Raw genomic sequence first — 15,656 nt, 5'->3', positions numbered from 1 at the left:
ACGTGATGATGATGATCTGCACCATGACTTGCAAAACGTCCATGATTGGTAAAGACAGAAGATTATGTTGTTTAAATGACCAAGAGTCAACACTCACTCATGGACCATGGGAGACTAAATGGGCTTCCAGGGGCCACGAATAGAGAGTAAATACGCTTGCAACCCATTGAATATCCATATACATACAAAAAAAGTGACACCCTAACCCTACAGTACACTGCCTTAGATGGTCAATTTCTGCCAGCTGAAGGCCATCAGGATTTACCAGCATATATTCAACCACACAAGAGATAATCAATGAGCCAAGGTGGTGATTGTATGGTCAGACAGGTGGTTAGATAATGTCTGACTTGGCATGAAGGATGATGATAGGTCTGTCCTTGTCCAAATAATTTGGTATGCAAATACAACTGTGCACACATAACTTGCATTGACATAAGTCTGGTTGGACCAGTAACCAATATAGATGAATGTATGTTTTATGAATGTATGTATGTGTAATGTGTAACCTCCTGTTTAATATCCCTTTAAGATGTGCCTCTATTTGGGATTATAACATTCATACAAGTACAGTAGTACTGCAAATCACCAGGTAAATGTGATGGTAAACTGTATTGTGTACAGTTTAGTATTAAATGCTGTTGTGCTGTTAAAATGAGTAGCTCAAATTGGTCACAATGATAAAGAAATTCACACAGTAAGTTGATTAAGATATATGATGTATGATGATGATGACTATTATTGTGTCTATGTCTGTATGTATCTACGCAAGTCACAATTGCCCCTTTTTTTCAAAACAAGACATGCAATATTAGCATTTCATGGATGCATGACAGTAAAATGGTTTGTACAGCCACTCCTGTTTGCCATGGGATGGGTTGTCAACATCTCCATGTTAAATCACGTTTACATTACAACCAGATCTGCCAGCTCATGTAAATAAACAATCCACAACTATCCTCATGCATACAAGAGAGAACAGGGTGTCTTTCTGTTATGAGGCAGGAGTCACATACGTGTACATCTGTGTGATGGTGAGCAGATATTCTGCAGGTAGTGATGCTGCAGAGAGAGAATGAGAGCAAATGGAAGCAAGAAACCTTCGAGGGCTGCTTGTAAGATTAGATCCACCATTTATTACAGACCCTGCTCCTGTAAGTGTTTCCACAGGTCACTTTGAGACAGCAACCAGTCCTCTTGAACAAATTACAGCACTGTAGATCTTTAGAGCAGCTTAAAGCCTGATGGGCCACCAAGGCTTGAGGAGAATTTTTGGGCACTTAAGAGAATTCAAATGCTACAAGGACATAGAATTACTGGTATGTTATGTACAACATCAGTCATGTTTAAGCCAAGCAATATATACGATAATACGTCAGATCAGTTGAATATTAGGAAGTCTATAACAATGATTTAACTGCCTTATTTGAACAGTGACAGCATGAGCTTTAACTAAATGGAATTCATGTGATATTTTCTATTATTTTTCAGTGAACGCAGGCCACCCACTGAATTAATGACTGCCTCTTGTAAGGTCACAAAAATGTAATACACTTTCAAATATGCAGAGGTGCTCTTTCACAGCAAAGGCAATATTACGTACACTTCTCTGATGCAACATAATTCAGCCATCATCCAGCTGGTACTCCAAACAGGTTAATAATGCTAAGTCTTGGTTGAAAATGATCATTGACCTGGGTCTAGTAATAATTAATAACCAAAACCAAAAAATGATAGGTGACACTTTCGTGATAACCAACTACAAAAGGAGCTTAAATAAAAATAAAGTAGAATCAGCATCCACTTCCTTACAGTTGAATAATTGGAAATAAACAACAAACTGGTGTAAGAAAGAGATTATGCAATTTTCTTAGCTGCTTGCAATTGTTATTTGTCATGTCAATACATTAAGCTGACCCAACAAATGGCATTACTATTAGCACACTTGCATTTTTCATTCATTTCCTGTTCACTTCATAGCTGTGTCCATGTAAGCACATACATTTCTCAAGCTGCTCATGCTGCAGGAATGCTAACAGTAATATTCATTGACAGAGAGCAGCCTGACCAAAAAAGCCTGACCTTTAATGCTAAAGCACTGCACTCCAAGAGGAACAACAGGATAAAAAAGGGCCAGGCTGGTTTATCTGGAGTAAGGCGCCACTGGTGATACAAATCTTGGGAGGTACTTATCAAATATCATATGGCTGTTGGGTGCTTTGTCATAATACCTGCAGAACATCCCTTTCTTTTTCTTTTTTAAAATAGGTAATTTTTTTCAGGCATTTTAGGCCTTTATTTCCACAGGACAGATGAAGACATGAAAGGGGAGAGAGAGGGGTAATGACATGCAGCAAAGGGCCTCAGGTCGGAGTTGAACACGCGGCCGCTGCGTCGAGGAGCAAACCTCTGCATATGTGCGCCCACTCCACCAACTGAGCCAACCCGGCCGCAGAACGTCCCTTTCTCTTGCACATAAGTAGTGGCTCCTCACATCAAAACCACTGTTCTGTACACTGTTTTAACTACGGGGCTTGTATTCAAACATCATCTTAAGAGGGTTGAATACAAGATTTGCAAGGTAAAGTCAATCATCTATTTACTTACTGCTTTACAGTCACGCCAGAGAAGGATCGTACATTTATTTTCTCCTCAAGACAAAATTTTGACAACCTATGCTCAAAAAAAGTCCTGACTACCATATAGTCAAAAATAGCAAAATCCTTGAGAGAATACAACTTTGAATGCATGAATTTTAAAGCAGCTAGGATACCATTCAATTTTAAGTGACATGAGGAAAGCATCTTTAAAGCACCTTAAAAATGACACTGGGAATCCTGGATGATAAGTCAACCTTGTGCGACTGGTGTGAAGCCTTGTTTTCATGACTAACAAAGACAGGAACATGTAAAGACTCAACTGCTGTACATCAAACCTCAACAGCATGAAGATGACAAGACTGCTTCAAGTTTTTTTGCTTCCTCAGCTTAGTAAGGAACTATAGTGTTCGTCCATACAGACTCAAAATCTGGAGGTATGTGGTAGGGCTGCACAATTAATCAAATTTTAATCACTATCACGATTTTGGCTCCCCACGATCAAATGTACGCGATCGAGCGATATTTAAAATGCCTCATTCCGTTCATAGAACGCTCTGTATCAAAGTTTTTTTTTTTCCAAAGCTCCGTAAACCACTCTCTGATCACGTGCATCCATGAGCCAATCAGAGTTGTTCCCTGCACCGCGCAGCTTAGTTTAGATGTAGACAGTCACAGAGGACAGAGTAACGTGAGGAAAATTCCACAACAGATACCAGTCGGTCATAAGTTGTCACAAGGTTTACCAGTTTACCAGTAAACGCAACATTTTGTCCCGTCTGTGTTGTTTTTCAGACAACAGTAGTGACCAGTGCTAGTTTGAGTCTTTTAGCTCATAGCTTTAGCGGCAGACTGTTGTACGTCCCGCTGTTGGAATCCTCTATAGTGAAATACAGTCACACTACACCGTTTAGCTGTCAGCATTTTAGCCGTGTTTAATCCAGTTACTACTGTAGCTAACAGTAGCCTAACCTAACGTTAGCTGCTGTGTAATGTGTTATTAGTGTTAACTAGCGTGACATGCAGCGATGTTTCTGTTGCCTGTAACGTCTGTTTTGGAGCATCAGAGCGCAACGCAGACATTTAAGTGGCACCGTAATCCGTGTTGCTATTTCGTCCGGTAGATGCCCTATTGGCACCGGATTTTAACATGCGCCGTTAACGTGAACAGAAAGTTGCGTTGCCTGTATCTTTTCACGGCAAACGCACAACAGCGGTCGCACAACAGCTGAAATGGCATACTCCTTCATAGTATCCTTCAACAAAGGAGGAATGTAGCACAATATGGATGTGAAAGCAGTTATAATTAGCCTATGTGACAATAACATTTCTTTTGGTTAAAATCAACAAATAATCGTGATAATTAATCGTGATCAATATATTGATCAAAATAATCGTGATTATCATTTTGGCCATAATCGTGCAGCCCTAGTATGTGGACAATGGACAAAAAGGTGTGAGTGGAGACTGAAGCTCAACACTCATTAGTATACAGTGTACAGTATGGGAGACAAAACACAGCCCTGTGGGGCCTGTGTATTTATAGACTTAGGGGAAGAAATAGCTGTGTTGAATCTAACCTGCTGGGATTCAGGAGAAAATTATTGATCCATAGAATGAGCCTTGGATTAACCCCGAGACCCATCAGCTTGCCCACCAGCAGATCAGGTTGGATGGTGTTAAACGCACTGCTAAAATCAACAAACACAATCTTCACAAGACTATGAGGTTGTTCAAGATGCTCATATTTACTGTTGGTCATTGTAAGCAGTGCGTCCTTAACCCTCCCGCTCTGGCTGGTATGCAAACTGATAAGGATCCAAGAATGGTGAGACCTCAGTGAGGAGATGTTTTAACACCATCTTCTCAAAGCACTTCGGTACTGAGGTTAGGGCAACTGGCCACTGGTCAGGCCAGCACACAAAAAAAGCAACAAAGCTCACAATGCCCAGCTTAATGCATAGGGAAGAGGCATATGAAGCAACAAGCAGCTATGCAGTTTTCTTTGAAGGGGGCACAAACAGACCACCACAGACCTACAACCCTCTTTACTACTACTTGGGTGGCACTCCAGTGTTAATCTAGTGAAGCTTGAGCTTGCAAGTAGAGCTTGCACCAACATTTCCTCGCTGGTTACATTGCCACACTGATATTAACTCAAATAGATATGTTGCTGATTTTAACAAAAAAAACTGACGCCGTTACAATGGGTGTGCGTTAACGCCGTTAATAACGCGTTTAACTGACAGCACTAAAACACATACTATAGCTCTTAATCAAATTCTCCATCGGTTCATACAGTACATAAATATTTCTCATCACATTAAATACATTTCCATAAACGCAACGTCTCCTCACCTGACTCGATTGTTGCAAAACTTGGTGAACTGCGGCTGGTTGAGGTATATCAGTCGGGCATCTTCTTGGTCAGCTAAGGACGTCTTTTCTGTAGTGTCCTCTGTCTTTTCATATCCTGCACCGTAGGAGAAAAAAAAAAAAAGACATTCTATAAGGAATAATATCTGCCTTGAGCACAAACAAAAGTAAGATGAAAAGGTGTTTTGAAGTGTTTGAGTTGGTGCGAGTCCAAAAGTCACTAAAGGACTCTTTGGAGTCTGTAAAAGGTAAGTCAGTGATTTCAATACACAAAGTGAAAACTATAGTGACCTTGGTGCTTTAGAGGCCTGAGATATAAATGTTTTGTGTGCTGTGATAGATAAAGTTGGCATTATAAAATGTCTTATTGTAATACTTTTCAAACAAATAGTTCACAGTCTGAAAAGTGTGTTAAAATACACCTTTATTTTTTTTTCTTCAAATTTGATGGAGTATAGTACACAATGTATTAGTCATTGTAGTAGGCTACACTCACTGCAGCCTACACAATACATTGAGGAGACATTTGTAATTATCTGTGTGATACACTTGCCCCAGATCAGGAGCAATAATCTAATAGCAGTATAATGCTCAAATTATTATCTTAATGTAATGACAAGGTGCTTTAGAAAATATAAAAGTGGGATTGCCAAATGACGTGTCACTGACAATACATCTCTCATTACCTCCGCCACAGTAAAATGCCAATTTGGAAGAAAACCCTTGTTATAATAATACAGGGAATCACCATCTTTATGTTAAACAGCCTGACTCATCCAAAGTAACATACATCTACTGTATAGGAAAGCAACAATTGTGATATTCCTGTTAAGAGTTTGGAATTTCCCGTTAAGACTGACATCCTGCTGGCAACAGTAGATAAAACTACTCTGAGGATTAGCTGCAGTAATGTGGTGTCATATAACTACAATACAAAGGTACTGTACATGTAAGGCTTTGATCCAACAGTATTTTTTAATGATTGATTCCACCGTTTTAATTCCAAACCGTACAGTTTACAGAATGCATGTATTCTTCACTCAAATATTCTCTTATTGACCATTGAATGGAAAAAAACAAAACCTAAATGTTTAATTGTCAGAGGCCACCATTCACTGCTGAAAACAAAATCAGCAAACCCTCTCCTTGGGTGGATAACTCTTTTTCTCTCAGTCTCTAAAAGAGTCAGCACTGCTCCGCTCCCACTAGGTTCAACAAAGTGGGATGGAGCCATGTAGGCAATATCAACGCAGGATCAATATCAAATGAGGGCTGTATGTGGGTCGCAGAGATGCTAATGTATATAAAACATTTCTTTTCCGTTTTGTTTTTTTAAAACCACACACAAATATTTTTATTTTTTGATTGGCAAGAGGCATTTCTGTGTCTTACTTTGCCTCTGTAGGCAAGGTCCTAAACATCACAGATGGACAGTTAACATGCATGCTTTCCATGCTGGAGACAGGTGCTGCGTCATGAAAAAAGGATGTCTAGGGATGTTGCGAGAATATCTCAAGCCTGTAGCTTGAAGCTGCTTACTACAGTGACACAAAATAATCTCTCTGTTAATCAGAAAGTAACTCGCTAAATGTACGAAATGGTTTCCTCCTAATGCCTTGGTAAGGCTGTCCTCTTTTAATCATCCATCAAAAATATGAACACACATTAAATACTATTCCAGCTATTCATAAACCAATAAATAGCATAGTACAGACACTTCAGCTGGCATGGAGGAAGACACTTAAGGCAGTGACATTATATCTTGGTATAACATTCACCTTTCTCATTTTGAAAACCTTGTCAAACATCATGCTTATAACATCAGTGCCAGTTTAGAAAATAGGGCCTTGGTAATACTTTCAGGTACATTCCATACACACAATGAGGGGTGCTTATTGCATCGTCTCGGACGCTGAGCGACACTGACCAAGCGTCCGTATTTTACGAGTTGGGAGTGAGAACGTGTTGGATAGACATAAACATAATCATTTTTCAGTCATTTTTAAAGCACAAATAGTTTAAAAAAAACACGTTTTTCAAAATTGCAAACTAATTCTTAGCCTTTTTTGTTTTATTTTCAGACATTTCATAGATCAAACGATTAATTAATTGATAAAATGACTCATTAGTTTTCGCTTCGCAAACATGAACATGCAGTTCATGTTCATGAGACTGACTTCTCCTTAACTTCTGTGAAGGTGCAAAACAAATTTGTACTCAAGTACCATCTGAAGCTGAAATATCTAACACATCTACAGAGGTAGATTTGACAGGCATCATCTTGTTTGTAAGATGAGAAATGAGAAAATTCCTGAGGTTCACATTCCCCTACCCTCGTGTTTTAATTGATACGTCTAAATTAGTGCCCTCAGCACTGCCAAGAGCGCACTACTGTAAAACTCTTAAGTCAACAGTTTCCTCAGACTCTCAAGTTGCATGCATGTGATCCAGTGGGTGCTGCGTGGCTTTCCCTATCATGCAGTAGTAGTGGTGTTAGGGGTTATGAGGTAAGGACAGGCATAGCATAGCTTCCACAACTACAGTTAAACCCTGGAGTTTAAAAATGGAAAGAAGGGTCACTCTGAGGCATGGAGGGAGGGGGACACAAGAGAGGAAACGTCAACAACAAAACACAGAGTCATAAGACCAAAGCCTCATACCGGATATGCCCCAGTTGCAACCTGCGTACAGTCTCTGTCCTTCTCATCATGTCAAGACGAAACAGAAGGCCGACACAGTCTTTAAAGTCAAACTTACTCTGCTCTTTATTCCCTCTCTCATTTTCACCTTACTCTTGGCACTTTCTCACTCGTGTTACACAAACCCTGAATCTTAAGTTACAGGGCTTGTTATTTTAATGATCCACTTGGCTTTGCATATAGGATTACTGGAGGAGTGACTGCCAAACCTTCCTTCTTTCCACCATTATCTTCTGATACTTTCTCTCCTTAGCATGTACTCGAGGGCTAAAAATAACTGGCCCCCTGTAGTCATTTGGTCCCTGGGGAAAACACGGTTTGGCTATCCCAGCCCTCTTATGCAAGACGTCAGATCAGCATAGGTGGTTTATTGGATTAGCATGGTGGCAAAAGGGTGTGTGGATCCAGGCAGGAGATTAAAGAGTGGCGCCTACTGCTTAAGCAGGAAAACTTCCTGCCATGATGCCTTTGATTATCACGTGTACTGTTTAGGTAAAGGATAAGTATAGACTAGATGTGTTCGCAATACGATGTAATCAACTAGTGATTCCTTGAAATACATTTTTGTGTATAGTGAAAACAGGGTTGTCTAGAAAGCAAGACAGAGGTTGGTTAAATTTGGAGTATATGCAAGACAATAAAATGTCAGTAAAGCAATCATTTGCCAATAATTCACTATAATCAATTCGAAAAAAGAAAAAAAGAAGAAGAAAAAAAAGGGCAAACACATTTCAACAGGTGTTCCATCTTCCCACATAATAGGACACAGAGTGAAATTGAATTTTTGAATAGTGGTATCTTAATGGGATTTAAATGTTGCCCTGTGACAACTAGGGGCATAGCACAACATTCTGGGCCCTGTAGAAAGGCATTTTCTATGGGCCCCTCCCCGCATCCACAGCTATTCATTCTAGCATCTTTTTGGGCCCTCCTCACATGAGGGCCCTGGGTACTCAGTCCCCTTTTTCCCCCCCAGTCCGACGCCCCTGTTGACAACTATAAAATATACTTTCAGGCCCGGTGTCACCACAGCACTACATAATATTCCTGAAGAGTTGATCCACTGATCCTTCATCACCTTGGTGGTAGGAGAGGAGGTAACATCCCTCCTCTTGCCTGTAGGCCTAGCCTTTTTCATTTAAAATTAAACGAGAATTCGCAGCCAAAAGCTCACCTGGTGACACTGGGAAGACAGGTGGTTGGGAATGAGTAACAGCATTGAGTAAAGGTGAGGAAAAGGACATTGACTCAAAGGCATGCTACCTTTTTTCAGTATTTCAGGCCGCCCAAAAAATCCTGGACACAGAAATGGTGAAAAACTCCAGTACTACACAGTTTCATGTATAATGTGTTTTAAAAAATGATCACTGATTTTGCTTTATGCAGAGTTGAAGTGATTTTCCCCGATTTGGCCTTGGGGTTAAGGTGACCGCCATGAAATCATAAAATCACAGGTTTGAGTCCGGCCAGGGACCTGCATTGCATGCCACTCCCCATCTCTCTCTCTCATTGTTTAACTATCATCTCTCTACTGTACACTATCATACAATAAAAGATTAGAGTAAATCATAATCTTAATTTTGAGTCAGATTCTCATCTTTTTTGCAGCAGTAATATATGGCCAGTGTTCTAAGTGATACTCAAGCCTCAACAATAATTGATTATACAGTATGCCAAAGCATGATCTCAGCTTGCACATCAAGAGACAAAGCCAGCAAACAAAGTAAGCCAAGAATCTAAATCTTTAAGAAGCTTGGGTGATCAAGGAATTAGTGTCCACAATGACAAATGAAAACAGGGGACTGACATAGCTGGTGACTGCAGCATAAGGCCTGTGTGAAACAGCAGGCCAGAGGAGCTGGCTGAGCAGCTGTGATTGATGTTGAGTCTCTGTGTTCTGAATGGGCCCTCGCAGCAGGAGTGTGCTATAGTAGGCCAGGTGCTGCAATGCACCAGTTGCAGCTGGTACAGCTACTGCTTAACTTTTGCTCTCTCCTTTTAGCAGCTTTGACACAAGGGGTTGTATACAAAGTTTAATCAAGAACTGCAAACAACACAAACTCTTGGGTTGTGTGAAACGTACAAAAGGTGTTAATAAAATAGCACTAATAACAATACTTTACTCTTTTATCTGTTTCTACATTTTACAAGACAGCAGTTTGAATACATAAATGGGGCAGGAAATAGATAGGAATAGCACATATTTGTACTTGTTATCGTCACTTGTTTCTGAACCGTATAAACAACATATTTACATATTTATATGCCTATGCGGGCTCTTTTGTTTTCAATCTGATTGTGTACAGTTATGCTATTCTGATTACTACAGTAGTACACTAGTTAGTTAGTTAGTTAGTTGCTAGTTGGCAGCAGAATTACTTATAAGTCTTGACTAATAAGATTTAAGAGTTGTGCTTCTCATGTCTTCAAAAGCTACAATCTCCAGGTTTCTGCTACAGTTAGTATTCTCGCACACCTGATCCAATTAAAGGCTACATATTGAACACTTTAATTGGATTAGAAGAGCAAAAGTAAAGCTAAAGCCAGAAAGTGGTCAGCTGGGCTTGAGTTGTTGCTGGCCCATTAATCCCACTATTACAATTGAATAGGATGAATAAAAGCAGACCTCTATTATTTTACAATAACAACTCATATCAGCACAGTGTGGTGTCAAAATGCAAAGCTGTTTACAGTTGACATACCAAAAGAAACAATGTTAACCAGCTTGACATTCATGTGCACCCAGACTGTGACTGTGGCCTTTAAAAGTAGCACACAAGGCCAACCCTGACAGGTCATCGCCACAGTCCAAGAGTCTGGTGGTGAGAGGTGGAGGAGTTTCCATTATTAAAATAGCCTCTCCCCAGCTTCCCCTCTCCAAACATTAATGGGATCTACCTCCCCCCATATCCCACTCATTTCCTTAGTTTCTAACACACTGTGTGGATAATGTCCTCCGCCACTACCCCTGATGTCTAAGTCGTAACTGCTCTTAATATTCCCTGGTGGACTGTGCATTTTCTCAGCACTAATTTGATTAACTGTGGGCGTGTCACGGCTCAACTACCCCGACATCAATAAAGCGAGCAAGAATGGGTAACTGGGCAGATACTCACTGTGAACATGATATCTAATCTGTGTTATATTAGGCTTCATAACAACACCTTTCATCTATTAATGAAGCCAGCACTAGTTGGCTGTATAAAAACAGCCATGGAAAGAGAAGAGAGAGAAAAGAGTAGCCATGAACCAAGGAGCCAAATAAAGCTCAGCAAGAGTAGAGAGCAGAAGCACACAGCTCTGGAGGGGAAGCCTCTGGAGGAAGGATCAATGCCATCAAGTGTCGTAATGAGTTTGGATGCAGGCCAGATGTCAGGATTATTGCTTGTGTCAGCCAACAGACAGACTGGTGAAACAATAGTCACAAGGGGCATGTATTTTGGAGACAGTGCCCAATGGGGAAAAAAACTGGGCCCAGCATGCTTTGGCATTGGTGAAGACATGTCTTTTTATCTAAGTGTAGGTTACAGAGACTCTCTGCAACCATTCAGCATGGAAAATTCCTTCTGTGATACCGCAGAGATTTTTTAAGATACCTAAAGTATGTCAATCCGAATAGAACATCTTCAATGCTAATTTGCGTATGTCTACATGTGGTCAGGGTAGTCTCTTGAAAACTGCTGTAAAGCATGGTTACAATATAGTTTAAAAACTGAATATAAGAGAAATGACAATTACTCTAAGTAATAATGTATTGTCCATCAATACTAATATATTGTTCATAAATAAAGCAAAAAAACCATCCATTGCAGATTTATGATCCTGAGTGGTAATGTATAAGCTCAGATCAGGCAGAAGTGGTGGGGGTGGAAAATTAGAGCTGCCATGACTGTCAACACAAGCAAGATTAAACACATCTAATGGCAGCAATGACAGGAACAATAATGACCTGATATTCAAGCATTTGACCGAGCACAGGACGTCATGACACTCCAGGATCAACTACTAGAAATCGTTGTTAAAGTCGAGATATTTTTAGCGACCGTATCTTATTCTGTCTACTCAAATTTGACCTCAAATAAAGCTTTTATAATAAATCGTAAAAAGATATGTCACATGCTGGCAGCATTTTACAACTTCTTTGGTCAGTACTATGTCTAGGATTACACAGTGATGAGTCAGTTGGCTCAATGACTAAGCCTTAGGATTCTTCAGAAAGGCCCATGAGTCGATTTACTGGCTGTATAGGCCAAATTTAAAAAAAAAAAAAAAAAAACTGTTGAGATACGGAACAAGCACTAATGAGCCTGAGGGCGTTTTCACACATGAAAGTCCAAACCAAGGTCCGGACCAAGGTTCATGTTTTTGTTACATTGTACACATTTGATCCGGTAAGTTTTGGTTTCACACTGCAGTTATGAAAGCGCACTAAAGATCTATACGTGACAAAACTACGTCCTGCCGTCATCACATACGTGAGCTGCGTCTCCAGATACTTATAATTGATTGGTTTTGTTGACGGGCTTCCCCGTCCTCTCGTATCCTCTCTCTCTGTGTGTCGGGAGTTTTTTCAACTGACTGCTGCTCTCCCCTACTGCCGCGGCTCTTTTTGTTTTGTTGTGATGTTGAGAAACAAGACACGGGAACTTTCTTCCTGGAGCATTTATTCAGAGACAAACGAAAACCTACACTGTTTTTTACACTGTAATTTACTACCACTTAACAAATAAACTGCTGATGTATTCTCTGCTCCGATAGCCGACAGCTGTCTGCTCTGAGCGCTGACAGTTACCGTCTCTCACGTACACATAAGCACCGAGCTATTCCTTAAAAGGAGCTTCCCCGGTCTTGTAACACAAGGAGAGCCTGCCAGAGCTTCTTGTATTTGGTCCGAAAGTCCGAACCATCCAAAAAATGCTTTTACACTATAAACGAACCGGACCATGGTTCAGTTTGGTCCGGACCGAGACCACCTCTTTTGGTCGGACCAAACTTCGGATGTTTGGTCCAGACCGTGGTGCGGGGGAGAGGGCGTTTTCACACCGACAGCCTTTAGTTCGGTTGAATCGAACTAGGGCTGCAATTTATGATTATTTTAATAATTGATTAATCTGTCGATTATTTTTTCGATTAATCGATGAATTGGATAAAAAAACTAAAAAGCATTAATTTACATCAACTCAATACATACTTACTTGTTGTGTGAGTTAATAGTTGTGTAAAGGTAAGTAACCCAAAGAGCAGATACAGACAAGACACACACACACTTGAAGCTTATTCATTAAATTATTACCATCATTGTAGTAAGTGCAAGTTAAGTTCATTTGTACACCACATTTAAACACAGCTTAAGATGACCAAGTGCTATAAAAGAACTTTAAAATGAAATTAAAAAGTACAACACACACAAATATATTTGTCAACAATAACTGATATGGGACAAAGCACAGAATATATACATAATAACAGATTGAAAAATTAATGGGCCAAAAAAGGCGAGTGAATAAAAACGTGTCTTTAGTCTTGCCTGCTTTACTACTGTTATTAACGAGCTAACGCTAGCTTGTCATGCTTGTCAAGCTGGATAACGAGTAAATACCACACCAGCACCAGAAGAGCTACTGGAGGGACGTTATGTTCCTAACTTCAAAACGGAACAAAAGTAGGATTCTGTAGTGACTTTACCCTGCTGTTGAACTCCCTTCCTCCTCATCAAGGACTCCAACATGTTTACGTTTTAGGTGCTGAATCATCACCGTGGTGCGCCTGTGCCATGCTGTGTCGCTTTTGCTTATCTTGCAATTAACACGTTTTCGATTTATTTAGTGTGAAATGCTCCCACACCTTGGATGACTTAGGTCGTACTGATTTCTCTGCCTCCGCCATGTGTTTCAGAACAACGTTACGGGTCTCTCCGGTCTCTCTCCGTATTTCCTGTACTCCCGCTCTGCTCTTTCTTTAATTTTGCGCTGCGCTGCTCCGCTCTGCTCCGCTCCGCGCTCAACTCAATTAATTTTTTTATCTCCGCGACTGAGTGGCATATTGATACAACGAATCGATAATGAAATTTGTTGCCAACTTTTTTAATAATCAAATTTTATCGATTTGTTGTTGCAGCCCTAAATCGAACTAGAGTTTGTTTGCCCCGCTGGTGCGGTTCGTTTGGGCAGGTGAGAACACGGCAATCGAACTCTGGTGCGCATCAAAAGCGGACCAAACAAGCGTACCGAGACCTGCTTGAAGAGGTGGTCTCGGTACGCTTTCATTCGAACTCTGGAGCGGTTCGTTTGTGATGAGAACGTGATCTGTACTCGAACCGCACCAACTATATGTACTCCACAAGTCTGAGCTAATGTCTCCTGTAGTCAGGTGTGTTTAGCAATCTGCGATGCAGAAGGGCAGCAAACTGTAGCAGCTTGCAGTGTTTCTATCACAGAAATAGACTGCAGTCAAGCTTGCCGTCCGTCACTCGTATCTCCGTGGTCAAACCAGCTGCCGCTAAAATTGGAGACAGACATCGGCAGAGCAGTGCGAAATCTCGGTGAAGAGCAGACGTAGTAACGTCTCTTGCGAAACAATGTCTGATAATTTTATTGAAATGAGCTGGTTTGACCACTAGACCAGTACACAGGACCTTCCTGTATTTACTTTCTTGCTCCCGCCCCCAGACATATCCGACCAATAAGAGGGCTGGACGTTCTTGCCTGATTTGTAATGACGCATTGGTGAAACCAAACCAAACCAAACCGACCGAGGGCAAATTGCTCCAAGTTTACTAACTCACCAATTGATTCGGACCAAAGCAAACGAACTACAGGTGTGAAAACGCCCTCACACCTCTAATTTCGGTTCGGATCAAACTGAAAAGTCCGAAAGTCCGGACCAAATGAGGCATGTGTGAAAACGCCCTGAGAGAGTTGTAGGCTGGTCAATAAAGTGTAGATGAGGAGGCACGTGACCTGGCCAGAAGCAGGCTTCCACACGATTCATTCAATAATACCAGGGTGGGTGGGGGCAGGCAGCTTTAGGCTACTGACATTGATCTAACACGAACAAATGATTGCCAGCCAAATTACAGTCAAGAGGCTTTGTGAAGAAAAACTGCATCAAATACTCTGAAAACAGAAAATGCGGAGGAATGACGGGAGACAGAAAGGTGAGATATAGTATGGAGTTCAGCACTGTCAGTCTGCACATTGTTTACCTCCACCTGAGGCTATTTACCATAGTTATTAGGGTCAAATTAGTTCCAAATCCCTGGGCTTTGGGATTTCTCAACCCACTGAGCCTAATGTGCCATTTATATCTGCTCATCACCACCAAAGAAAGATCTGTACATGATTCATTTATTCCAGATAAATATTTCAGTAGACAGAGCAGCCACAGTCTATTCATTGGATTCAAAGTCCCAGAGATGAAAGTCTCCACACACAGCCATTGACGGTATTGAGCTGGAGGGGGATATATATACTGCCTCAATCTAAGCAACAGTAAAATCATCCAAGAGTCGCTTATCAGATCACAATGTTGTAACTAGAACTCAGGACAACAACAGGGCAGCTGCAGAATTAATCCCCCTCCCTTTGCGGCTCCGTCTGGCTTCCCATAGGCTCAGACGGCCTACAGTGGGACGGACAGTCCAGGGACAACACAGGCAGCTGGGGCTTGCTGTGACATCACAGGGATGGCCTGGTCTGGCTTAGCTTAGAGAGGATCTACAGGGACAGAAACCTTTCCACTGTGTGCAACTTTTTGAATGGTAAAAGGGAAGGGCATATGACATGCAATTCAAGAATCTGAAAAAACAGGAAATAGATCTTGCGAATCATAGTCTTTAGTGTTGTGTCAGTGTTGTGCCTGACCTCAAACTACTGTTCTTCGTCTTCATCACAATGTATAAAATATTGCACCAGGTTCTATTGTTACAGCCAAATCGACACACAAGGTGTGATTTAGGTCCCTCCACAGCTGTTGGGAAAACCAC

The 15,656-nt window shown here is 41.0% G+C and overlaps 1 protein-coding gene across 5 annotated transcripts in view; it reads right to left on the bottom strand.

Moving 5' to 3' along the window:
- atp8a1 (ATPase phospholipid transporting 8A1) overlaps window positions 1-15,656 on the bottom strand; it is a 107,825-nt gene that overhangs the window by 84,004 nt on the left and 8,165 nt on the right. For all 5 annotated transcript variants that reach the window (XM_078260224.1, XM_078260220.1, XM_078260219.1 and 2 more), the window contains exon 2: window positions 4,956-5,070. In XM_078260224.1, the coding sequence (XP_078116350.1) occupies window positions 4,956-5,070 (115 nt within the window). The remainder of the gene's footprint in view (window positions 1-4,955; window positions 5,071-15,656) is intronic.

The sequence above is a fragment of the Sander vitreus genome, chromosome 10, assembly GCF_031162955.1.
Source record: "Sander vitreus isolate 19-12246 chromosome 10, sanVit1, whole genome shotgun sequence".
In the NCBI taxonomy this organism is placed as follows: domain Eukaryota; kingdom Metazoa; phylum Chordata; class Actinopteri; order Perciformes; family Percidae; genus Sander; species Sander vitreus.
Note: the sequence above shows the minus strand (reverse complement) of the source record. Positions and strands in the feature narration are given on the sequence as shown.